This window comes from Anolis carolinensis, chromosome 5 (genome assembly GCF_035594765.1).
Source record: "Anolis carolinensis isolate JA03-04 chromosome 5, rAnoCar3.1.pri, whole genome shotgun sequence".
NCBI classification, from domain to species: domain Eukaryota; kingdom Metazoa; phylum Chordata; class Lepidosauria; order Squamata; family Dactyloidae; genus Anolis; species Anolis carolinensis.
This window is the reverse complement of record NC_085845.1, coordinates 57,932,952-57,958,206: the sequence shown is the minus strand read 5'-3', so window position 1 is coordinate 57,958,206 and position 25,255 is coordinate 57,932,952. Positions and strand designations below refer to the sequence as shown.

At 39.5% G+C, this 25,255-nt stretch overlaps 1 protein-coding gene across 6 annotated transcripts in view; it reads right to left on the bottom strand.

Annotated features, from left to right (window-relative positions):
• The window catches only part of palld (palladin, cytoskeletal associated protein), a 300,420-nt gene that overhangs the window by 37,664 nt on the left and 237,501 nt on the right, over positions 1-25,255 (bottom strand). For all 6 annotated transcript variants that reach the window (XM_062982361.1, XM_062982362.1, XM_062982363.1 and 3 more), the window contains one exon: positions 9,589-10,278. In XM_062982361.1, the coding sequence (XP_062838431.1) occupies positions 9,589-10,278 (690 nt within the window). The remainder of the gene's footprint in view (positions 1-9,588; positions 10,279-25,255) is intronic.

The following is a 25,255-nucleotide window of genomic DNA, read 5'->3' as shown; positions in this document are numbered from 1 at the left end:
TTTTCAGTGGATTCTTTTTGCTTTAGCCTGGAAAGCTATCAAAGCCTGCATTTCTGAGCTGAAGCCATTGTTTGTAACAGTGTACACACATTTATAATCCTTTAAGAGTAGACCACACTGACTTTCTTATATGTGACATGCAAACTCATCAGATGGACCGATTTGCCTGTTGCACACTGCTTCACCTCCCCTTTTGGCAGAGCCCTTCAGACAATGCAAAGGGACTTCTGCCCAGACTCTGTGCCAAAAAGGGAGGCAAAGCAGCACCCGCCACCACTGCAGCAACACGGGAGCCTTCCTGTGTTGCCTTCCCTTCAATGGCGGGAAGCCTGGTGACGATGCTTCCCCCCATGGGATGAGGAGGAAAATAAGGTGGGTGGTGTGGGGTGTAGAGCAATGGCTTCTCCAGGCCCCCCACCAGGAGCCCATGAGTTGGTCCCCGATGCGGGGTGAATCTATAGGCCTTTCTGATAAGGTCTATAGCCTTTATAAGATGGACAGAGCAACAGTGGCATGGCAATATGTAACTTTCCTTTGATACCGTTCACAAGCATCCTAGATCAACGAAAATAAACAAAACAATCAGAGAATTTGGTGGATCAGTAGTTACTGAAGCAAAATCAAATTCTACTCAGATGCAACTCAGATAAAAACAAAAAAGGAACAGAAAAAAATCCCCCACAATACTGCTTTCTTTGTCTAGTTGCTTAATCCTATACTGTCTTATAAATCTTTCAGATTTTATTAACGGCTTTGAAGAACATGTAAACAACAACTAAATGTAATATCAGCAATAAAGGGAGAAAAGTAAGGTTGGAATGTGTAAACAAAGTTCGTTCCAAAACAAAGTTTTCTAGTTCAGTTTCAAAGACCTCTATCAAAATATAGTGTCTGTTACCCTAATTCAAGGCCATTCCATTTCATACACAGCAATTCCATACACAGTGGAATTCTCTGCAAGTATCCAAAGCGAATTGCTCCCAAAAATGTCTGCAAGCAATCCTGGGTAAATCCCCTTTAAGTCTCTTGCTTTCAAGCTGATATACCCATAATCTAGAAATGCATCCCCACCCCTCCTGACTTTAAAAGGAATTCAGTCTGGTCTTGGAGATATGACTAATTCTACACTCTCTTTCTAATGGTTTTTCACTGTATATTTGGAGTCTCTTCCTGGGAGCGAGCTACACTCCCAGGCAATTCTGTGAAATGTAAATAAAATTAGAAATTGGTTTTCCCACAGAACGAAGAGAAAGATTTTGTGAAAAGAAAGGAATAATGAAGAATCAACTTGGGGTTATTATAACCATGTTTGATTGTGTTGAAAGTGATTTTAGGATTGACTAGTGATCCACATATTAATCTAGAGGTTGAAAAGGACAATCAAATTAAGAAAGAGAAATTAGCCATAATAATCTAACACCTGGCCTAATTATAGCTTGGATATATACTTGAATCCAATGTAGCATCGAATCTAATATTCACCTCAATTTTCAAAACCGTGTAACCTAAAAAAAGTATTGGTTGCCAAATGTAATGAGCAGCGGCAAGAAATGCACTCTTTATAATTTGGCCCAAAAGTAATTGCATTACTGTTTCTGCTTTCTTAGAATTTCTTCATTATAAACAATTGTATTAGAACACCAAAGCTTCCAGCAATGGAAAAGAAAATCTTGTGATGCATCTATGCTGTAGAATGAATCCACTTTAATTGCCTTGGTTCAATGTTATAGAATCCTTGGGGCTGTAGTTTCACAATATCTTGAGTCTTCTCTGCCAAAGAATGCTGACATCTCACCAAACTACAAATTCCCGGATTGCATAGAATTGAGCCCTAGACATTTAATTAGAAATAATATCCTCCAAAGAGAAGCTCCAGGTGCAGCTCCTGAAGCAGCTTCCCCTTTTGTTTTGGCTCAGCACTAAGGTTACTGTATGACACTAATCTAATGTGCACCCCAATTATGGCAAGGTCATTTAGCCAAAAACATGACCATTCAATTCAAGTAAATACGGTAAATTGCATTTTACGTTCTAGTGCAACTTTAAAAAAACGCTCCGTATCTTCTAATCCACATCCACAGCAGATATAACTAGAAGCAACAGGAAGTCTAATTAAACTCAGTGTGACTACTCAGTGCATTTTTATATAATTTGGTGCTTCTAATGCAGAATGTATACATATTTTGCTAATATGGAGATTCTGGAAATTGTAGTCTACAAATGTAACTTTTCCAAGCTCAGTGTTAATGGGAACACAATGTTTTCAACTCTTGTTCTGGAAAGTATTTAATACATGCACACACATATGCACACATAAGTGAAATATAACTATGCCAACCCTGCAGAACAAATACATATCTGTGGGACCAGTATCCACAGTTTCATTTATCCACATCAGACAAAATGTCCTCTCTAGTAAGGTTATGCATTCGGGGTAAACCTTGATCTATCTTGTGTCCCGGCTTTTGTTGGAGGCCCCAATCCATTTTTGGGGGCCTCCCACAACTGAGAGAGCAGATGTCTGTTTTTGGTTTGGGCCCCCAAAACATCCGTCTTCTATGGGACGGTTATGGGAGGGGGCTTCCCACACGGGCTCCACTTCCTGGCACTGGCAGGCGCACACGCTTTCTGGCCCTGCACCGCACGTCACACACACATTCTCTTTCCAAGGAGAGTGCGTGTTCGTCGTGGTGTACAGGCAAGCCTGGAAAGAGCATGTGCATGCTAGAGCCTGCAGCCGAGTGCCTCCTCTAGAGTAGAAACAGCAGCCACGTAGGAAGCCTCCTTAAAGCATGTGCCAGGAAGGGGAGCCTGGGAGGGAAGCCCCCCATAACGGTGTGCACTTGTAGCTTCTTACTCTAGAGTAAGAGGTGCTTGGCTGCAGGTGTAAACACACTTATCGGGCCTACATGCCACGCCACACACGTACTCTCCTAGATTAAAAGGCACTCAGCTACAGGTACTTGCAGGCACGCACACTTTCTGGGCCTGCACGCCACACACACTTTCTCTTTCCAAGGAGAGTGTGTGTGTGGCATGACATGCAGGCCTGGAAAGTGCACATGCCTGCAACAAACACATCTTACTCTAGAGTAAGGGGCACATGGCTGCAGGCGTGGCCACTTTCTGAGCTTGCCCTGCTCAGCACAGCACACACGCGTGCTCCTTGGAAAGTGAGTGCGTATGTAGCGTGGTGTGAAGGCCAAGAAAGCATGCACATCTGCAGCCAAGCACCTCTTACTCTAGAGTAAGAGGCTCTCTGCTGCAGGCACGCACACTTTGTGGAGTAAGAGGTGTTCAGCTGGAAGTACTGGTAGGTGCACACACACTTTCTGGGCCTGCATGCCACACGCACATTCTCTTTCCAAGGCAAGCAGCAAATTTTGGAAGGCACTTGGTTGCAGACAAAAGCAGGCTTCAGCTTGCTTTCGTGTTGAGCTGATTTTCCTGCGAGGAGGAGCTTCCCATTTCATGCTCCCAAAGAAATGAAAGACACGAAATAACCAGTAGAAACAAATTCCACGCATAACTCTATTCTCTAGGCAAAATATGTCCTCTCTAGGTGGATCCTCCAACATGACTAAGTGGTACTTTTTTGCCAGAAGACCTTCATTTTAATTGTCACGACCCAGGCTGCAGAGCACCAATAACCATACACAGAGGCCAGAATCTATCTAATATCTTTATTAAGGAAATATATAAAGTTAGTAAAAGCAAGTGTATGAAATAGTTCAGAAGTAGACCTTTCAGGAAAGGTCAAAATTAGTCCCAAGAAACAATGTCCAATATGAAATATTAAGGTCCAAAGTTGTAATCCAATAACCGAAACACTCACTTTGCCAGGCAAAGTGAGGGGAGATGACAAGGTCCTTTAGTCCATGAACTTGAGCAAGGCTAGGAAATAACTTGAAACAAGGCTTGATACAAGGCAACAAGGCACGGGGAGCGAGAACAAGATCCGTGGAATTACTTGGCAAAATCCGGAAGACAAGGCAAGGCTGAGTCCTGGAAAACAAGGCAAGGTCCGTGGAGGTAAACAAGGCTGGAAACGGGAACGAAGGCTTGGAAACGGAGCGAAGGCTTGGAATCAGGAACAAGGCTTGAAACAGGAACGAGGCTTGGAAACGGAGCGCGCTGTCCACACACAACTTACTCCAGTAGCTGACGAATTGACTCCGCAAGATGCCTTTGTGGGTAAAACACCTAAATAGGGTCTAGTTTTCCCACCAAAGAGCAGTTCTCTGGGGAACTAGAAACGAAAGCTAATCTCTGAGTCCAGATGCATGACTCCTTAAGGTTTCCCATGGAAAGCAGGCTTAATCAGCTGAATTCTTAGCAGCTATCCTAGCACTCCTACGAGAGGCCGCTTGAACTGCTCTCTGATGTTTACAAAACTCGTGGCGAGAAAACACAGGAGATTTAGACTCAGGGCTTGTTTGACAGATTTCTGGAAGACAAATCTCTTGCAGGTGCAAGGTTCCCAAATCTGGCTGGGAAGGTTCCAATTCTGACTGAGATGGTGAAAAACCCAAGTTCTCCTCTTCATCTGGAACTACAGTGCCATGAACGGGACTACATGGCCCATGACTCATCACATTAATAGAGTTCACTGTTCACACTTTTGTGTACTCATATACATTCTGGGAACATATTTCCCTTGGATATGGGGGTTGCACAGTAACTATTATTTAAGTAGTAAAAGCCAAAGGAAAGAACTAATGCTAGAAAGAAACCTAGGTACAAATACAAGAAAAGTGATAATTGTAAAATGAAGTACATAATGTGTGTACATTAGCAGTGGATTTTATCAAGACATTGCCAGAGGGGTGAAGTGACCAATCCACATGCACTGCTGTAGGTTCTGAAGATCCTGTTGGCACCTCAATATGATTGCAATTGTTGTTGCATGCCCTCAAGTTGTTTCCAACTTGTGGCTGCTCTAAGGCAACTCTGTCACGTATTTTCATGGTAAAATGTATTCAAGGGAGGATTTTCTCTATCATCCTTAGAGTCTGGGTGCGTGTGACCTGCCTAAGGCCATCCAGTGGTTTTCTGGGTCTGAGCAGCGCTTGAACTCTGGTCTAGTCCAACATCCAAAGCACGCCACACTGCCTAGGGCTAGTGAAAGTTGAGTATCTTGGAAACCAAGGTTGGGAATCACTGTTCAAACATACTCTGTATTTTGTGTGTTTCAACTAAATGCTTAACTTTGATTTTGTGTGTGTGTCTGTGCTTCCCTCAAATGCTTAAGGCTGAACTGATGTTTATTATGTAACCAAGCTGCTATTTCTAAACATTATATGCAGCAAACATACTTGGGAGTCAGGTTGGGAGAATCTGGAATGGCTAAACCTATATGCTGGCAAACTCACACCTTAAATCTAGCCAACTGGAAAATGTTCACTTGAACAATTATGGTTTGTACAATGAAGCCAATCCACAGCCTACAGAGGCCTCTAATTCACAAAGATTGATCTTCTTTGAATTGAAATGTCTATGTGATATTTATTGCTCATGTTCCCATGCCACATGTTTGGGAACAAATGTTATCGAGTCTTGATTGAGAGCTCTATAAAACTTTAATTTCATGGGAAATCAAGATGTCTTCTTTGGCTTCAACTGAGCAAGAATTCCATTCTTCTGCTTGTATGTAGGAGGTTTTCATCCATCATTTCCTTAACCTTCAGCAAAATTATGAAGGACATGTTTGCTGTTAGTTCCCCAGACTTTGTGCCAGTTGAAAGCAATGTTTGAACTGGAAAGGACTGTGAGACCTGCAGATGACTATTTACAAGCAAGAGTGCATAGAAAGACCTGACCCTGGCCAAAAGAAAATGTGGCATGAATGAAAGTTTACAAGGCTCATTTGTCTTTGTTAAGCATAAAAAATAATCAACACAATTCTTCTTTGAAACGTCTCCTATACTTCCTAAGAAGCACAAGTACCTAACAGTGTCAAAGAAAGAAAACTGGGACCTGGAGACAAAATTTAATTGTTTACCCCAACTAGGTTAGACCCGATGCATCAATGACCAAATGGTTAAGCAACACTGATGTAAATCCCATTCATTCTGTATCCTAAATTCAATTGCTAGCACCAATCATAATAGAAACAATGAATGAATGGGACTTAAATGCGTTTTATTTTCTATTGAGTAATTGATTCAGTGGGTTTACTATAAGGTAGGAATCACGTAACTCTCTAAATGTTGTTGGGCTGCAACTCCCTAGCCAACAGAGAAAATGGTAAAAAATGCTGGGAGATGCAGTCCAGTTACACTTAGAGGGTTGAATGATCGGTACTCCTGTATTACTCCAATTGGAGTAGATGATTTAGGCTAAATGGCAATTTTCTCTCACTTATTCACAGCTTTGTTTTCATAGTTTCAGTTGCCCACAGTCAACTGCACTCCAAAATATTACTGTACAATAAGGTATTCCAACAAAGAGAGAGAGAGAGAGAGAGAGAGAGAGAGAGAGAGAGAGAGAGAGAGAGAACACATATTCACATAACTTTTATTACAGTATATTGTTATAATTGTTCTATTTATTATTAATTGTTGTTGTCACTTGCTTATGGTGCCCAGTTTAGAAATTTTAGATATGTGTGTACAGGAAAAAAACATGGTATAGATAAGGTTAAGTACTATCCATGGTTTCAAGGATCCACTGAATGTCTTGCAGGCTATCCCCTGTGGATAAGGAGGGACTTCTTTAGTTCTACTCCAGTATCACACTGTTCAAATGGGACATAATTTTCAGTAGTCATGTTCCATATATGTGTTCATTAATGTGAATGCTACACTGTGTGTGTTTTCAGTGAGGACTCTTCCATACTAGTAAATGTAACCTTCCCCCACCCCATTACAAGATTTCACAATTTGTAACAGTTGCTTACACACCCATATCCAGTTATACCCTAAATACAATGGGGTGTGGCACTGGTTTGTTGCTGGCTGCAGTAGAGTTCAGAGCTATCCCAAATTTACATGTTTTTTCGTCAACCAGTCTTTTATCCCACTTTAGATGTGGTTAAGCTTGATGTGGTGTGGTTTCCCTTCAGTTCCCTGTCATGTGTCATCCCCTTCATGCTCTTCCACATTCCCTTTTTTGTGAATTTTCAAAAAAGATGGGATATAGTCAGAGTGTTAAAATGCTATACCACTTGAGCACAAAAACTACACAAAAAGGTAGAGGAACAAATGTCAGGAGAGAACTAAGGTCAACAGAAAACCTCTGTAGTAAAGGTTACAGATCCCTTCCAGACATTATCAATGGGACCACCAGAGATGCAGCCAAAGAAATCAAGAAATAGATAGTTGTGTGATATTTACCTTGGCCCATATCAGAAACATGCACAACAGGATGAAAACCACATCCTACAGTGGGTTGTAAAAGTTCCAGCTCATATCAGGAATTTGAAAGAGAAGTTCCAAGACAGCAAGAACTTTGCATAGGTAACCAGACTCCACCACACCCCTTGCTGTAGTTATAACTGTTTCTTATTCTAAAGGAACTCAAAATACTTGACAGATAAGATGTTTCTCCTTAGCCTTATTATACCTTGCCTGCAAATATTCCTCCAGGCCAACCATGTTGGTTGGAGAATTCTGGGAACTTTTTCCATATTCTGATCATGTCACTGAAATTGGCACAGACATGGCAGACGTCAGTAATCCTTGACATGGGAACTGTGTCAAGGGTTACTGTGAGTTGGAGATGTTTTCCTTCTTATGTCCCTATATTTACAGTAGTCATTTATAGGGTTTCCTAAAAAATTAGTCAATAGCTGTTTGAAATGAAGTGGTTTTGTATGACAGCAGTAGAACTACAAGTTATGAACTAAAACTTGAGTTGTTGAATGTACTTGGTTGATAAAGCAGAACTGAGGAGGGAGGTGAAGGAGTGTCGTAGTCATGGGCAGGAAAGAACCAGCAGATATGAAATAAGAAGTAAGAAAACTTATTGGAGAGGGAAACAGTAAAATGGAAGAGAATGCTATTGGTGTAGCAACTCAGATGCTGTTGAACTGCATTTCTCACCCCCCCCCCCCCCCACAGAGCAATTATGTCAAATGGTGTGAAATTCCAGAAGTTTCATTTTCTGGAAGGTCGCACCATTCCCACTCCTGGGGTAAAGCTTATCATCTCCCTGCCTTGACATGAATGGAATGACTAAATAAGGGACTTTCCATACAATTGTACACTAAACAGGAAATAATAGTAAGAGCAGAAGTGCCATGGAAGTTTATAATTAAAGCCATAGAGGACTTTTGCTGAAAGGGATTAACTCATGGCCTATGGGGTTTGGTCATGGGATAGGCATTATCAGGCTGACGTGGTATCAATGTGGTTGTGCAGTGCAGTGCTTAATACTGTACTAGATTGAATGGTACATGAAGCAATTCTTTAAATACTCTAGCCACTGAAGTATGGAAACACATGGGGGTTCCTTATGGAAGCCAGATACAGAGGAGGAGAAGGCTGCTGTACCTTTAATAACAGAGAAGAAGGGAGAATTCCTTGAGTTGTAACTAGCAACACAAGCTACACCAGTCATCCTACCTACTGTGGTAATAGCCAGTAAAGTAGGGCTGCGCAACTGAGGCAGATATAGGGGCTAATTTTCAGCTACTGGAACTCTCAGAGGGAACACAAGCTGCCAAAAAACAGCAGAAGTAACCTGAGGTTCAATTCATGTTTGAAAAAATGGTATTTTGATGTTAAACGGTGTATATATGTACATATGTATGTAGGGTTTTGGCAGTATTGGACTAGGAACCCACTGAGTGAACCATGGCAAGTCCCACCCTTTCCATTCTAGAAAACTCTGTGATAGGTGATAAGTTGAAATGATTTTAATTCACAAGATATTGCTTGCTGCTTCTATCTGCTTTTAGCCATTTTAGGTTTGACACAGAGCATGAGTTTGACATTTGGCATTAGGCCTTTTTGGATAAATGCCTATGCAGAGGACTAAAAAGGGAATTGGATAGAATTTAGAAAAGTTTTTTAAAGTCTAAAACTCCTCAAATTCTTCAGGCAGTCCAAGAAAGGAAGTTTTTCAAGTTCTGAGTGAATCCCAGATTAGTTGCCATAAAGCAGGCATCCTCAAACTGCAGCCCTCTAGTTGATTGGGCCTCCAACTCTCAGAAGCTCCAGCCAGTTTGCTCAATGACCAGGAATTCTGGGAGCTGGAGGGTCACAGTTTGAGGATGCCTCCCAAAAAACTGCAGCAGGAAGAAGGACCAAATAGGAATGAAGAGTCTAAGTGCCAAGAAAATGGTACAGAAAGACAGTGGCCACAAAGATGCATGGTGGATCAATTGTGATCCAAGTCTGAAATGTCAGACTGCAATTCTTTGCCTTTAAATATAAGTGTGCTTCCTCCTCTGCCCAAAAGTAGGGAATTGGTCAGACAAAGCAAATTAAGGACAGAATAAAGCAACCATATGAATAAAAGAAAATAAAAGTACAAAGATTAGATATACTCTATTAATGACAATTAAAAAACTCAAATACAGTTCTAAAGGTGAAACAAAGATATGGAGTGCAAGTTTTTGAAAAGATATCAACTGTTTCTACTTACGGAGGTGTGACACCCTTTGGAAGTCCTAGTGCATTTACAGAGACTGGAGACGGCTGGGATGGTAGCATGGAGCTGAGGAAAGCTGCTGGTGACTGGGTTGAGTTGGAAAATCTAGATGTTGGAGAAAGACTGCGGGATGGGGAAGGGACAGAGGTTGGGAGAGGAGGGGGAGGAGGTGGTGGCAGTGGAAAGGAATCAGCCACCGAAAAAGTGGAGGTTGGACTAAAAACAGGGGGAGGAGGAGGGGGTGGAGAAGGAGACCACGGGTATTCCCCTTCAGGTGAAAACGGCTGAGAGAAAGAGAGAGATGATGTTCTGCCGAATTGTTTCTGCGAAGAAGTGGGAGACATAGGGGATGGGAGGCTCGATGTGGAAGATCCGGATGAAGGAGTCACGTAGCTTGAAGCAGGACTGATATTCTGCGCAGCAATGAACTGCTTGGGACGGGTGTAGTTGAAGGAGCTGGATGACTGCATGGTGGGAGCAGAATGAGAGTTGAGAACACTCATTTGCACAGGGGTGCAAACGATGGAGTGGCTGGACTCAAGTTCTTGGAATGAAGGTGGAGGTGGAAAAGTTGGAGACAAGGGCAGATTTTGGTGGAAACCAGCTGGTGGCTGCTGATACCAGTGGGAAGCTTCTTTTTCCAGTCTGATTTGGTTCTGCAACTGCTGGATTCTTAAGGGGTCCCTGTAATTAAAAAAAAATAGAAAAAGAAAATAATTAGAAGAAAATTCATTTTGGTTTCAACCAGGGAGGAGCAGACAAATGCCATCTTGGTTCAGTGCAAACAACTTTTAAGGGACTAGAAAGGAAACTTCTTGACCCACATAATCCTATAGCCATATTTGCTTAATGCAGCTGTTGTTCCCAAATGTAACTTTACCCAAAATTAGCACTGATCTACAACCCTAGATCAACAGAACAAAAGTGGGACTTGATTTGGCTAGCCTGTCCTATTACTTTATCACAGCTCATGTATCAATTAGCCTCACTGTCCTCCCTATGGCATTAACCATGGTAAAGAACTGCATGTGTATCAACCTCACTTGGGCTTCCACAGTCACCAGGAATTCAAGCTGCTCCATAAATTATTACTGAAACCATGGTTAATGTAAGTGCAATTATAAACTTTGACCATGGTTAAGTTCTTAGTTGGAGATCAGGAGGAGGAGAAGAAATGGTAAATGAGAATGAAGCAGATGAAAAGAGTTCATACTTTTGCATTTCTTCCTCAAGTTATTAAGGGTTGGTAACGTTTAGGAGCATTACATCTGTACCATACCATTACATATTATGAACAAGGTTTGTTAGATAGGTCAGTCATGAATCTCCTTGGGGAGATAGGGTGGAATACAAATAAAGTATTATTGTAGATGCAGGACCAAAGCCTGAAGTCTAACAAATATAACAAATATCAGGAAATGTTTAAATATTGAGTAAATGAACAATGACGAAACAGTGAATTGCAGCACACTTGCAGTACTATATCGGGGGACTCACCCTCTCTTTCATAATCCAGAATTCTAGGAAATCTTACTCATGACAGAAAAGTAATTTCATCAGTAGGAAGAAGACTAACCTTGATAAATTACTTGACTGGTGGCAATCCTAAGACCATAACTCTATAATGGGTTTTTTGGGATGGAGTTAAAAGTGTATGACTCAGCCAAGATCACCCAGTGGGTTTCCATGGCTGAGCAGGGAATCAAACTCCGGTCTCCAGAGTCATAATCGAACACTCAAACCATTTCACCATACTGGCTCCCTCCCATTCATTATTTGCTAGCTACCAGTATTAACTACAATATTTGTGAATAGTTACTATTGATTAATTTTGTCTCATTTTCACTAAAAATAGCCAACAGCAGCTAATAAATATAAACAATGTTTAATTTTAAAACGAATGAAACAACAAATCCATTGTTATAAAAATGATTAAAATCACCACAATAATCAACTTGACATATGAACTTCAAAGACCGCTAGAAGGTATTTCTTTTTTCTTTTTTACCCAAAAATAAATGTAGGGGACTTGATATGAATCAAAACTCCACTATGGGAAGTGCTTTAACTCTTTCTTTCTGGTGTAGTCCTGTTCTGAATACTCATCTGCATGTACTAGCAAGTTATACTGCCAAAAAGTGATTCATTTATAAGGAATTGCTTGCTGCATCTTGAAAGAAATGTGTAGTTTGATCCTCGTTGTTCAACAGAAGATTTAATATACTGTTAGTTTGTACTTCCAGTTAAAATGAAAATGCTGCACTCCAGGTTCACAACCAAAATGGGCACACTGCTTGGGCCTTTGATTGACTTCTTCCAAATTTGATAGCTTCCAGTTAAGGATTTATAAGCTGTTGGACAGTGAGGAAGAATCAGAAAATGAATAGGGTTTTTTTTTAATCCCAACAAATGTGGGCTGCTTACACCAACTCAATTCATTTATAATATGTATCGGAGATGGGGAACTATCTAGCAACAAAAGCAAAACTGAGATATTATAGGAATTTTTAACAACACTTAAGAGAGTCATGGCATTTCCCATTGCTGGTATAAACTGTACTACAGTATTCACCATAAATGACAGTCTAGTATTTGTTCTAATGAGTAATAAAATAGTAAGTATATTAAACAGCAATTATATTAAGAATGTATACATCAATTAAAGGAGAAATCATTCAATATTAAAGGCTGCTTAACGAAGGTGATGTTTATAAACAAATATCTTTGAAACTTTTCTTTTAATCTTTTTGAGTGACTTGACTATACTTTATTGAAGGATCAATAATCAATTCCATCAATGATTAAAATAAGTTCCCTCTTGCATTCTACGATAGAGCAGTTGCACATTAAAGGATACACTGGTACCTATAAAACAGGATTTTAACCTTAATCCTCTTTAATCTTCAAAAACTGAGGCAGAAGTTTCCAGTCTCCTCCTCATGGTTATCATGCCCAAATACAATCAATGCCTCGCCCATCAAGGTGAAATATTCACCGGAAATGGCTTAAAGTTCAGTTTCAGGTAGTGCATATATGCTTGCTCCAAATAAATTGCCCAAATGCTGTTGTTTTGGCTTCTAAAGAATGGTGCATAACTTTAGAAGTCAGTACGCCTTCAAACTGCATAGTTAAATAACTGCACAGATGATAATAGACATTAATACCTATAATAATTAGACATTAATGCCAATAATAATATGCATGTGTACATCCACACACCACTCTGTCATGGCAATGCTACAGTTCAGTTGTATCTTGACATGGGATGTATTGAAAAATTCATCATTCTTGTTTACATGCAATCTATCACAGCTGGAAAATTGTCTGAGTTTTCCAGATGCTGTAGAGATTTTTGAAAAGAGCTGTGATTACATACACATACCATTCAAACCTAGCTTACATATAAATATTTATAATTCTATGTATATGTAATTATCACACATTGTATCTGACAGCTACAAAATCTTGGCTTAGATGTTGCCTAGTCTCTGAGGTGGTCTGGGTGCATTAAAATGATATTTTCTATTAACAGAGAGATTTTGGTATTACAAAATAACCTCTCATAATACTACGATTTTTCTTTCTTCACAAGGTAACTGTTAAGAAGTCAACAAATACTTCAAAGGCTCAAATAGGGATGTGGAAGCTGTTGCCCAGCCAGTTTTGTTGGATTACAACTTCCAAGTTCCTTGCCAGTGATTATTCTTGGTGGTTGGGAGTTTTGACAATGAAGCCTAAAAGCTATGAAAGTGAAAGATTCTACATCATGGATCAAAAACGTTCAGGTAAAGCCATATTAGGTCTGGCACACTTAAACTAAGAGCACCATCTCCTCTTGTGGTAAGAAAGCTTCTAGAGAAAGGGTTTGTAGAGAATGGAAGCAATTTAGAATTCACCAACTCGGCACAATTCATCAAAGTCTCAAACAAAATGACAACCACACCTAAGTTCGCATTCTTTTTACTGGGTATTTGTGGATAGTGTCCAAAGTAATAATTTCATCAGACCTATACAGCTGGCTACAATGATACTGCAGATATGTAGAAACACAAAGAAAAGATACATGAATGTTTTAATGTAAGGGTTTTTTTAGGCCTTTACCTTCTAAAGTAATTTGGATTACAAGAATTCCAGGGAGGTGATTTGTGTGACTAGCTGCGCAAGAGTTGAAGTTAATATTGCCAAAGTGGAATTTCCCTCCCCCTCTGCATATGGAAATGTCTATTTAAAAAAAGAAATACTGAGTATCCATAAATATCTCAGAAGATTTCATGTGTGCAAGGGAGCAGTTAACACGCTTAATTCTAGGCAAAGCATATGTACTTTTGAGAAAATGTCAAGTTTTGCTTAAATGTGTTGATATGCTTGCATTGTTTTTGTATTACCAAAGTTATACAGGAGTTAGAAAGACTTAGGAAGATCCTTATAGGAGATCTTACAGTCCTCCCAGGTTGCTATTTTACCCTGGCCCCATGAGTGAAAAGCAGCACAAGATGAATTGAGGAGGCCTAGGACTTTTCATGTTGTTATGGTCTCTCATTTTATGTCTTGGGTAGACATAATGTTTGTTATGTACAAACAGAGTTTGTTAACCAGAAGCCTCTTGAGCATATATTCTCTTTTGCCTCCATTAATCCACTATATGCAACAGATTCAGTTAGGGTTTAGTTTTACATCAGAACCAGCAGTATTCATGATTACTAATAACTTGCTTAGATCATGAACTCCTAGCCAAGCTTAAGGTAGGAATCCAGTTGATTAAACAAAGCTTTGATCTGGACATCATATAAAAAACATATATGTTGCTTGCTGTTGTTAGAAATCCAAAGTAGGATGTGAGCTTTTTACTGTATAAAAGGCAAACTATGGTTTTGACCAGTGGTTCTCAACCTGTGGGTCCCCAGATGTTTTGGTCTTCAACTCCCAGAAATCCTAACAGCTGGTAAACTGGCTGGCGTTTCTGGGAATTGTAGGCCAAAACACCCAGGGACCCACAGGTTGAAAACCACTGGTTTAGACCTAATTTTCTATTTTCATTCTATATACTCTTTCTCTCTCTGCCTTGTACTTTATCCTTTGTGTTTGTGACCCAACAACTTCTTGTGATGAACCAATACTCATAGCTATTGTTTGTCAGTGATTTGTGAGTACAGTGGGCCCTTGGTATCTGCTGGGATTTGGTTCCAGGATCTGCTATGTGGATACCAAATTCTGTGGATGCTCAAGTTGCATCATATACATGCAGATACAGAATTAATGGCTACAGACGATATAGGCATAACAGCAAACCACCATGAGCACAACCTGCGGTTTGTAAACCAGTGCCCTAACCATAGTTTCTGACCATGCTGTGTGTTCACATAGGTACAGATCAGCGAATTATTGCCTGGTTTACAAACAGCATCTGGCAACATCTAATTGCAGCCGCAGCTAGTGATAGTATAGATGTAAAGCAAAACCACATTTAAAACAAGGAAGGGAAAAGAATGAGATGATTTAAACCAGAAAAGGGAGGTGGGAACACATGTTTTGAGGAGTTAAGCTTGCACCTGGCTTCCAAGTACTCCATTGACAAAATTTCCCACATCTGGAGCATGGGGAAGGGCCAAAAAATGGAATGCAAGCAATTCCTGCCTGCGCATGATGAAGACCAGTCCAGGTAAACCAATCTAACAGTCAAACAAAGGGAGTGTGTAGGAAAGCAGCAGTGAAGGCAAGTTGCCATAAACAATGCATGACAGGTTATACTTCAGGGTTGTTTTATTTGAATTATCTGTTTGCACAATGTTGCTTTGGTCCATAGAACATAGCATGACTATTGAATGTAACAGTTAGAAGAAACTGGAGAGGAAGATCCAGTGAGGAATCTCAGCTGGAGACTTCTGTTTGGAAAAAGCAAACTGTAAGTCAAACAAGTGTAGGGAGGCTCTTTACGAAAGTCTTTTTGGACATGAAAACGGTAATCGTCACCATGACCCATAACACAATGATTCTTGTATTTACTGTAGATAGTCCTTGCAACCATGGAACATCAGTGCATTATGTTTATTCATTCGTGCATAACAAATAGCGGCCAATTGTATACAGGGCCTGCTTTGAATATACAAACTCATTCCAGACTGGGATTTTAGCAGAGGCGGAGTTGAGAAGAAGAGTTAGATGATTAATATTGTAGATAAGTGATGTTGCACATCTGGCAACTCCTGCAGGAATGTGGTTTTGCTATCAGTCACGCAGAACGAGGAGGGATTCAAACAATGAAAATGTGCTGAAGTTTGGAAAAGTCTGCCTTTGATACCCAATACGATTTTTTTGGTTCATCTTGATTCCAACAGAACATTATGAACAAGTTGCATTAAGGTATATTTTCAGTGTTGTAGAAAATTCAAATTCATGGCTCTTTTTTTCTAAAATGTTTGAGCTCTCTGTTTCGCTGGGTACATATACATTCTAGAATTAATGCAGTTTAACATTATTTTAATTGTGGTGGCTCTGGCTCAATGTTATGTAATCATGGGAGTTGTAGATTTATAAGATTGTTAGCCTTCTCTGCCAAAGAGTGCTGCTGTCGCACCAAATTGTAACTCTTATGCTTTCATAGTGCTGGGCCATAGCAGTTAAATGGTGTCACACTGCATTAATTCTACAGTGCAGCTGCACCCTCTTATGTGTGCTTAAATGTTCAAATAGAATCTAAGGCTTATGCACACATGCAGAAATGAAGAATGGCCAACTGTTTCATAACTCTTGGCCAGAGCCAGCTCAAGATACTAAGTGTCCAAAATTATCTTTACAATTACAATTCTATGTAGTAAAGATAATTTTCAGTTACCCGCATTTTTCTTTCTGAGATGAAAGACAGAATAATATCCCTTCCTTACTCAGAACCCAACTGGCAATAGAATAGCTCCATCCGAGCTCACAAAAATACTCATGCCTTGAAATTGGTCTTAAGAGACAGGCAGATTTCAAACCTGAGGGTCATGCTGTTTTCTACCAAAACTCTTAAGAGCAACCAAATGGACTCTGATGCAACAGACATACATTTAGAATTAAGAATGCTGAGTGGAAAGATGTGTTCTGAGTATCAGAACTGTATAAATCTGGCAGTTCTTTCCCATGGGAAAAGAAACCTCAAAGAAAACGGCCCACATCCTGCCTGGTTAGGTTACCTTAAATTTTCTTCCTTTCAACAATATTGTCTAGGCCAGTGGTTCTCAACCTGTGGGTCTCCAGGTGTTTTGGCCTACAGCTTCCAGAAACCCCAGCCAGTTTACCAGCTGTTAGTATTTTGGGGAGTTGAAGGCCAAAAACATCTGGAGATTCCAGGTTGAAAATCACTGGTCTAGGCCAAGTCCTTTTGTTGAGCCCACCTACTGCAAATCACTCAAAGATCTATCTAGAACCACTGTCTTCCCACTCCTTGTCATATGACTCAAAATAGACTATGCTGCTACAGACTGAACCATAAGGCAACTCTAGGTCAGACATGAAAGCACGAATATCTACAATATAGTTCTCTGCATTTCATGAAATAAATACATCTCATTTTGTTTCCAGGCAAATACTCTATGTCAGTGGAGTAGCAAATATTAAAAACACTGGTACACAAAGTTAAAAAGTCAGTTACACATATATAACAATAAATGAATTTTGGGATGCATCTAACAAACACTGGCATCCATAAATGGGACAAGGTCTATTCCCTAAATCATACCAATCTTTCTTGCACACCCACGCGAATAAATACTTTAAACAGAAACCAAGGAATACAGTAATAGATTGGTATAGAAACAATATATATAATGTAATTGATGACAATCCTGCACCAGTCCTCAGTGGTCTGTGGAAGTCAGAGCTGAATCTGTTGAAGGTACTGAATCATCCGTTGTCCATACTCCCCCAACAATATTGTTTTTGTGATTAATCACTATGCTTTATGTTCAATTGTAACAATGAAAATACATTACGATTCATAACAGTAGAAAAATTACAGTTATGAAGTAGCAACGAATTTTATGGTTGAGGATCACCACAACATGAGGAACTGCATTAAGGGGTCGCGGCATTAAAAAGGTTAAGACCCACTGAAATATAGGCAATGATAGCCTCAGTTTCTTGATCCACCTTTTTCTCAGTGGCCGTGCCCAAGCCTGGTCAACCAAGAAAGGGGGAAGCAGGAGACAAACATCCAGCAATTTTCCTATAGCTTGATACGCAGTGAGAGGAATCTGCAAGGAGCTCCAGGGGTCTCTGAGAACCGTCCTAGATCTGTGGCTTTGGAGAGGGATTTTGGTGATTGCATGGTCAAAAGAGAATTCTGACCTCCACAAAGACCAAAGAAGTGAGTGACGGCATTCAACAACAGGATGCCAGCACCGTAAATGTATTTGAATATAATTAAATTATAAGATATTGTGAAGGGTTGGAAAAAACGCCTCTTAGTATTCCTTGATTAAGAAAACCCTACAAAATTCATGGTGTTACCATAAGTCAACAAGTGACTTGTCAGTACACACACACACACACACACACACAAAGATTTAGAAGAAATCTTCAGCTAAAAGCAAATAGTAATTTAATTTAAATAATAAGGCTACTCCCGTTAAGAAAGACTACAGGAGAAGTCAGTACAATTTCTCCTTTTGCACAACATATCCAAAGTAAAGAAATCATGGCCTTAAGGAAATATTTTCAACCATGTGTGAGGACTATTCCAACAATTCCACATCATTATCTATCAGTTTCATACAGCAATGCAAATTGCCATACAAGGGAATCACCAGCATTTCCATTAATCAGCTAAAAAACAGTGATGAAATAATTCTGCCTCTTTCCCCATTCAATGAGAAAAGAGGGAATTCTAACTTGCCTTGGTATGAAAAAGCTGCATCAGACTAGTTATCCTAAAGAGCAACTTTCATTACACATGATCGAAATCCCAGAGATTAAAAATCACAGATGCCCGATATTCTAGATTGCTAATAACATTAATAAAAAGGTGCATCCTTTGATTTTAAACAGAAGGACACTTCATTTATGTCTGCCAGATAGTTTTAAAATAATATTTGGGGATATTCCACAGCTACAACGTACAAGTCCTGTGGTTCTCAAATGCTGATAGCACAAATAGTTCCTTAAAAGCCTATCTAGTAAGTATGTAAGCCTGACTGTGCCTTTTAGCCTTTCTGAAAATACCACCCAAGAGCATCTTTGGTTGCTTGGTGATGCTGATGCATTATGATGTCACTGCTGTCGTAGAAACCTTGTTGTCCACACAAGTGAACATCCCATTTGCCAGGAGAAGAGCATGGGAAGCTAAGAGAGGAAACAATATCTTGAGTTTGGCTGAATCAAAGCTGCTCAAATAGAACATCACCAGTCTATGGCCCTGGATACAACTCCACCTTAATACAACAAAGATGGCTCAAGAAATTGACTGGTTACGTAGTCAGGCAGGAGTATGTAAAGTAAACCATTACAACCCCGAAGGTCAAAAAGAGCAGGACCGTAAAATGATTTGTTTTGTCGATGTCTCCAGCTTGAACATGAAGGACAAAGATCAAAGAGGATATAACCAACTTGATCTGGGGAGTCTGGAGGAGAAAGAAGTTATTGTCATAAAAGACAATGAACGGAACAATGCCCACAATACTGAAGGTGCTGTCTGTCTCTTCAAGCAAGGCTCCTCTGAAGAGCTTAATGTTGTGAGTTGGCTAAGTAATGACCTTCAGAAATATGCAATTGGATTTCAGCATGCACTGACACCTGCTAGTGGTGCTCGCAAACAACCATATACTATATCATCTGACAAATTGGTCTCGGCCTCTAGTGGTCCAAGAAGAGGCCCGGATGATTCTAGTTATGTCAACAAACTATGCTCCTTGGTTGTACAAAAGGCACGTCAGGAAATCAAAGATAAACTGGAATCTTCCACTATTAATATGCGCCAATCCCTTCATTCTGAAAGCAAAGCTCCAACTTCTCAAGAGACTGAAAAGCCCTGGTCAATGGATCTGCATGCAAAGGACATTTTTGGAATGGCCTTAAAGTTGATACAGCAACATATTTTGGAAAAAACCAGGGAAACATCTCGTGAGATACGTGCTTCTTCACCAAACTACACAACAAGGGATGCTTCAAATTATGACCGAGCTGGAGGAAGCCAACAAGGTCTCAGGTCCCCTCCAGGGACAGGTGGATTACAAGAACCTCCTCACCACGAATCACAGAAGACAACTATATCAAGTATCCTTCTGTCATTGGTTCAGAAAGTCTTGCGTGAAGCTGCTTCAAGTCTGGAAGAAGGCTGCAATGAGGCACAAAGATCATTCAAGCAGGCCCCCACATCATAAATTGGACTCAGGAGGGAAAATGCCTTATTAAAAACAAACTAATGGAACACGGGATATGAATGGCAATATGGATCAGATAAGCAAGCAATTTATTTACCAGTTGGTGTGATCTGTGATGATGTTGAGTCAGTTTATGGCTATGGGCAACCAATAACTCCCCTTTAGCCAAGGATATGCAGCTGTTACAATTGTTCATCACTGAACTTGGAAGCACAAAAATCTCTCCATTACATTCTAGAAGTAATGGTTAAATAACCAGAAAGTCAGCAATATAAAGAAGAAAGGAGTCAAGACTGTTTTCCTACAATGCCTACAATTTAATGGCTGCTTCCTAATTTACTTTCTAACTTAATTTTCACTAACAAGAGTGATGGGGAATTGCCTTGAAAGAACTACAACAAGTGTGTTATTCTTCAGGAGTGAATGAGATATTCTGGAAAACAGCAGATGGGTGCCACTCTGGGAAAGGTGCTTTGGTGTGGGCAGCTTAATTGGCTCCTTACTACGTGCAAAGAGCCAACTCTTCCCTCTCTAATTGCTTCAACCTAGCCTGGGCATCTGACCCACTCTTCCGTGGTGCAACAACTACAGACACTTGTCATCACTGCAAACTATAAAACCACATCACACCGTGAATTCAACTGGTAGATAAAATTGTAACTGGACAAGATCATCCATTAAAAACATTGTAAAAATTGTGAGAAAGAGAGAGACTGTTTTATTGATAACAACAAATGAACATGACAAAATTAACCAGTTAACACCTAGCTGCCACATTTGAGATAAATAATGGGTTTAGAATGCCATACCAGAAAACCCATTCTTCAACTGGAAGGGCACTATAAAATTCAGGCAAATCAGCTTGCTTATAGTTAACTTCTTATTGATGGGTACACAATGATTGTTTTGCAGAACCTGGATAATATGCAAGGGATGACTGGCAATGAAGTGGAAATGAGGCTTGTAGGGACAGGCATATGGAAGGTTTCTCCTGCTGCCTATCTAAGAAATTTTCTGGAACTACAAAAAAACCCCCCAAAAAACCCTTCTCCAATCAAAAATGCCCCCCAGATGAGTAATAATATAACTGCTATCATCTCCAACTACAATGCTCACCACATCTGGAGGGCATGAGGTGGTGGAGGGATAATTTATTTTTGTATTTTTTAACAATAGACTTCAAGCTAAAATTCTCAAAATGTTGAGAGAAAACGATCATGCAGTTATAGCATGGAAAACTCCAGGCCAAATTTCCGGAGTTAGATGAACAGCTTGCAAAACTCAGGGCAAATTTACTTCCTCAAATCAGTTCCACTAATGAGCAAAGCAACATGTCTTAGTTGAATGTCTTTTAGCTCACCTCCCATTTTGGGATGTTTTTCAGAGGTAACAACCACCACATTCTATAGTATGTTTGGATGTTACAACAAGCCAAGATACTTTAGCATTCTGGCTTTTTTGTTGTTGTTGCTAGGAATGCGATGCTCAAGAAACCATAGATCCTCTACTTTTGGTTTCTTTCTGAATGCAGTAAACTGCTTTGTCTTTTCACTCACAGGACAGAGAACTACCTTTTGGTTTATTATTTTTGCTTGCTGGAAAAGATACAAATTAGAGTGCCATACTGAAATGTCATGGTAAAGGATGGGAAAGCCTGTAGTTGACCAGTTATTAGTAGCATTGGATGCATTTTCAACAACTATAAACCATATACATAAAAACAACCCTTGTAAGCCCAAGTTTGACATGATATGCAAAACGGGTCTATGCGTCATTTTGTACATTCTTGAGATCACATAAGACTAACATTAGACCAACTTCTCAGAATACAACTAAAACATGTCTGAAATGAGCAAAGATTATCAGACAGCCAAAAGAAGCAGATTCACTATAGTATAATTAACCAGTGTTGCTTAGAAAGATGATGGTATAAATCTCCTATGATCACCCTATGCTAGAAGCAGCATGAGGAACATCACTAGGAGCAGAGAGTGATATAATCGCACATATGACTATTTCAGGATCCATATAATTACACCGCAAGAGAAGCCACATCTCTAACTGAGCGTATATAATGTTCCAGTTAGGACATTGCACTAAACCACAGCTTAGCATGTAGCCCAAACTCAAGATAACTGTGGTTAATATTATCTTTGAGTTGGGGCAAGCTTAATGGAGGCTCAGTGTGGCTTATTCTGATCAAGCCAAACTGTAGTTTTGTGTGATTTCCATAAAAGGGAAGGGAACAAATTTCTGCTGAAACAACCCAGTTTTATCAAGATGATGTAGGAAGATCAGACACAATTTTTGAACTGAATGAACCGAAATAGAGTTTTGCTCTAAACAGAGTTAAACTTGAAATATATTTGGTAATAAGTAATTTTCTGTACATTACTAAAACAATAGTTTATTATCCACACTATACATCCTCCTTTATTATTTTCTTCTTTTGAGGACCATAAGGGTGCAATGAAAAAGGGAAGGGTCTCACTAAGCTGTGATGTAGAAGAGGACATGGTCTTAAAAAATAAACAAACAAAAATTTCTTTCCAGTCATTTTTCTGTTTGATAAGCCAACCCCCATTGACTACTCGGAGCACATCAACCTAAATATTATAAAATAAGTAAGCAGAAGGATGTATTTAGGAGAAAACTATCTTCATGTGCCGAGCCAAAGGGATTTAATGGTTTGAGCACTGGGCTATATCTGTAGAGATCAGGATTGAATTTCAGTCTCAGAAGAAGGCAATGGCAAATCTGTTCTGAACAAATCTTGCCAAGAAAACCCTAAGATAGGTTCACCTTAGGGTTGCAATAAGTTGGTAATTACCTGAAGGCATACCAGAACAACAATAAACTTGTATGTGCTGTAAACCAAGAGCTTGTAGCATTCTGATGTTTATAGGGAAATTAAACAGTAATGACTTTTGTTGTTATTGAGAAACAAGAAAAATAAATATTTTAAAAGTTTTGTTATAATGCTGCTGCTGTTGTTATGCGTCTTCAAGTTCTTTCCAGTTTATGGCAACACTAAGGCAAACCTAACACAGGGTTTCTTGGCAAGATTTATTCAGAAAGGGGTTGAATTACTCTTCTCTGATGCTGAGAGGATGTAACTTGCTGAAAGTAATCTAGCAAGTTTCTATGGCCAAGCGGGCCTGGGAACCCTGGCTTCCAGAATCACAGCCCAACACAAAAGCTATCGAACCACACTGGTTCTCTCCATGATGCCACCTGATTTTATTTTATTATTTTAAGTATTTTTCAAGCTCAGAACAAGTAAGGAAAAAACATGGCTACCAGAAAAAAATTTGGTCACAAGGTTCTGAGTTGGTCTTTTGGCCTTGGAGTCTTCAGATACTTCAAGATTTAGTATACCACACTATTCTGTAAAAAGGAGTCAGGGGCTTTTCTGTTTAACCATTTTGTATATCTCAGAAGCAATAAATAATATCCATTATTCACGTCTTAAGCTGGAAGAAAGATGACCTAAATCGCAACTCCTGCAGATCCAAAGTGGGAAATAGGTTGGTCAGTTGTGTCTTCCTTTCCAGAAAGTAGCAGAAGACCTACCACAATAAACAACAAATATGAAACCCTATCTGCTCCAGTAATAGATTATGAGGAGAGAATAGTGGCTCCCCAGAAATGTTCATAAAGCAGTTTTGCCTTTTAAAAGGTTTCTTTGCAACCATCACATACAGAAAGTGAACACTTTGTGATCAACTTGTACTAGGAAAATTGCCAGTAACAGATAAGAAGACAAAGAAAGATCCATGCAATTCTGGGGAAAAGATGCTGTGCAGGCCCAGTTTTAGGTCTCATAGGACTGGAAGTGAGCATGTAGGCCATTTAGTGCATCCCTTGAATGCAGAAATACACTCTAAAGCATCCCTGAAGGATACCCTCTCACAAAGACCTCTGAAGATGAATTGCTCACCATCCTCCAAGGTGGGTGTGAGGCACCTTCCACACAGCTGAATAAAATCCACATTTTCTGCTCTGAACTGGAATATATGGCAATGTGGATTCAGATAACCCAGTTCAAAACAGATATTGTGGGATTTTCTGCCGTGATATTCTGGGTTATATGGCTGTGTGGAAGAGCCCTGTGTGAACTTGATCAGTGTTGGCCATAGAGCAATCCCTCAAAAACAAAATCCAAAACACACAAAATAGCTATTTTGTTGGCCAGCCAAAATGCACCAAAAACATTATGTAAGCTTTCAAAGCTTCACTGGCTACTTCATAAGGCAAATGATGTTAAAGAACCATATGGGAGAAAGAAAACAGTGATAGTGGTAGAATCACAGCCACAATTAAAAAATCTGTAATGGAGAATAAATGCCACAATCTAGCCAGGAATTCCATTGAATTTCCTGTTTTGCTGTCCTGCAGAAAATCTGTGGAACATCACAACTACATCAACTATAGTGTGTTCGGCTTTTGAAAATTATTTAAAAAAAGAGCTCAGTAAAAACACCCCAAAAACTTTTTTATTCTTTTAAAATTTAATTCAAAATAGGCCTGTTTCAGTTGAACAAGAAGCAATTGTATATCGTCTGTATTTGTATGCAATCCAGGCAATACTTCATACATTAGCTATGTCCCCTATTAAAATCTTATTATTTAATCATTTGGAACCTGGTACCAAAATTACTAAAGATAATATTTTATAATCTACCCTTTTGGTTGCAATTTTATTTGGGACTTGAAATTAGTATGAACTTGACCTGAAGTAAAATTGCACTTGATTAGCACGTTTTGTAATTAAAAAGAAGAAAATTGTGAATGTTGACTCTTGGCTGACCCGTATCTTCACTGTGAGTACATAGCAGCATAATATACCTTCTGCTTGAGCTGCTTCAAATGAATGAATGGAAAAAGATTTGAGTATACATTTTGACAATGATGCTACATCTTGCTACGGGCTGAAGTTATCTCCTCACTTTCCTCTCAAGATATGAAAAGAAACCTAGAATGATTTTAATGGGCCACTTGTCAGATGAAAAAAATTCTCTAGAGAAGTGGTTACACAGAGCCACCTTGTCCAGATTTCCCAATGAAAAATGCCATATATAATCCCTGTTTTTGTAAGGTGCTCACTACTGAATGTCTCATAATAAGAGACACTTATTTTCTCTAGATCACAGCTCCATAACATGATTTATTTCAACAGCATTCCCTCTTGCATGAACCCCAACATAAAGTCCCCTTAAAGAAAACTTTGAATCACTGTTTACTCTCAGCGTAAAAGATAGCTTTTAGGAATAGGAATGTCATGGTTTTCCAATTAATAAGTAGGG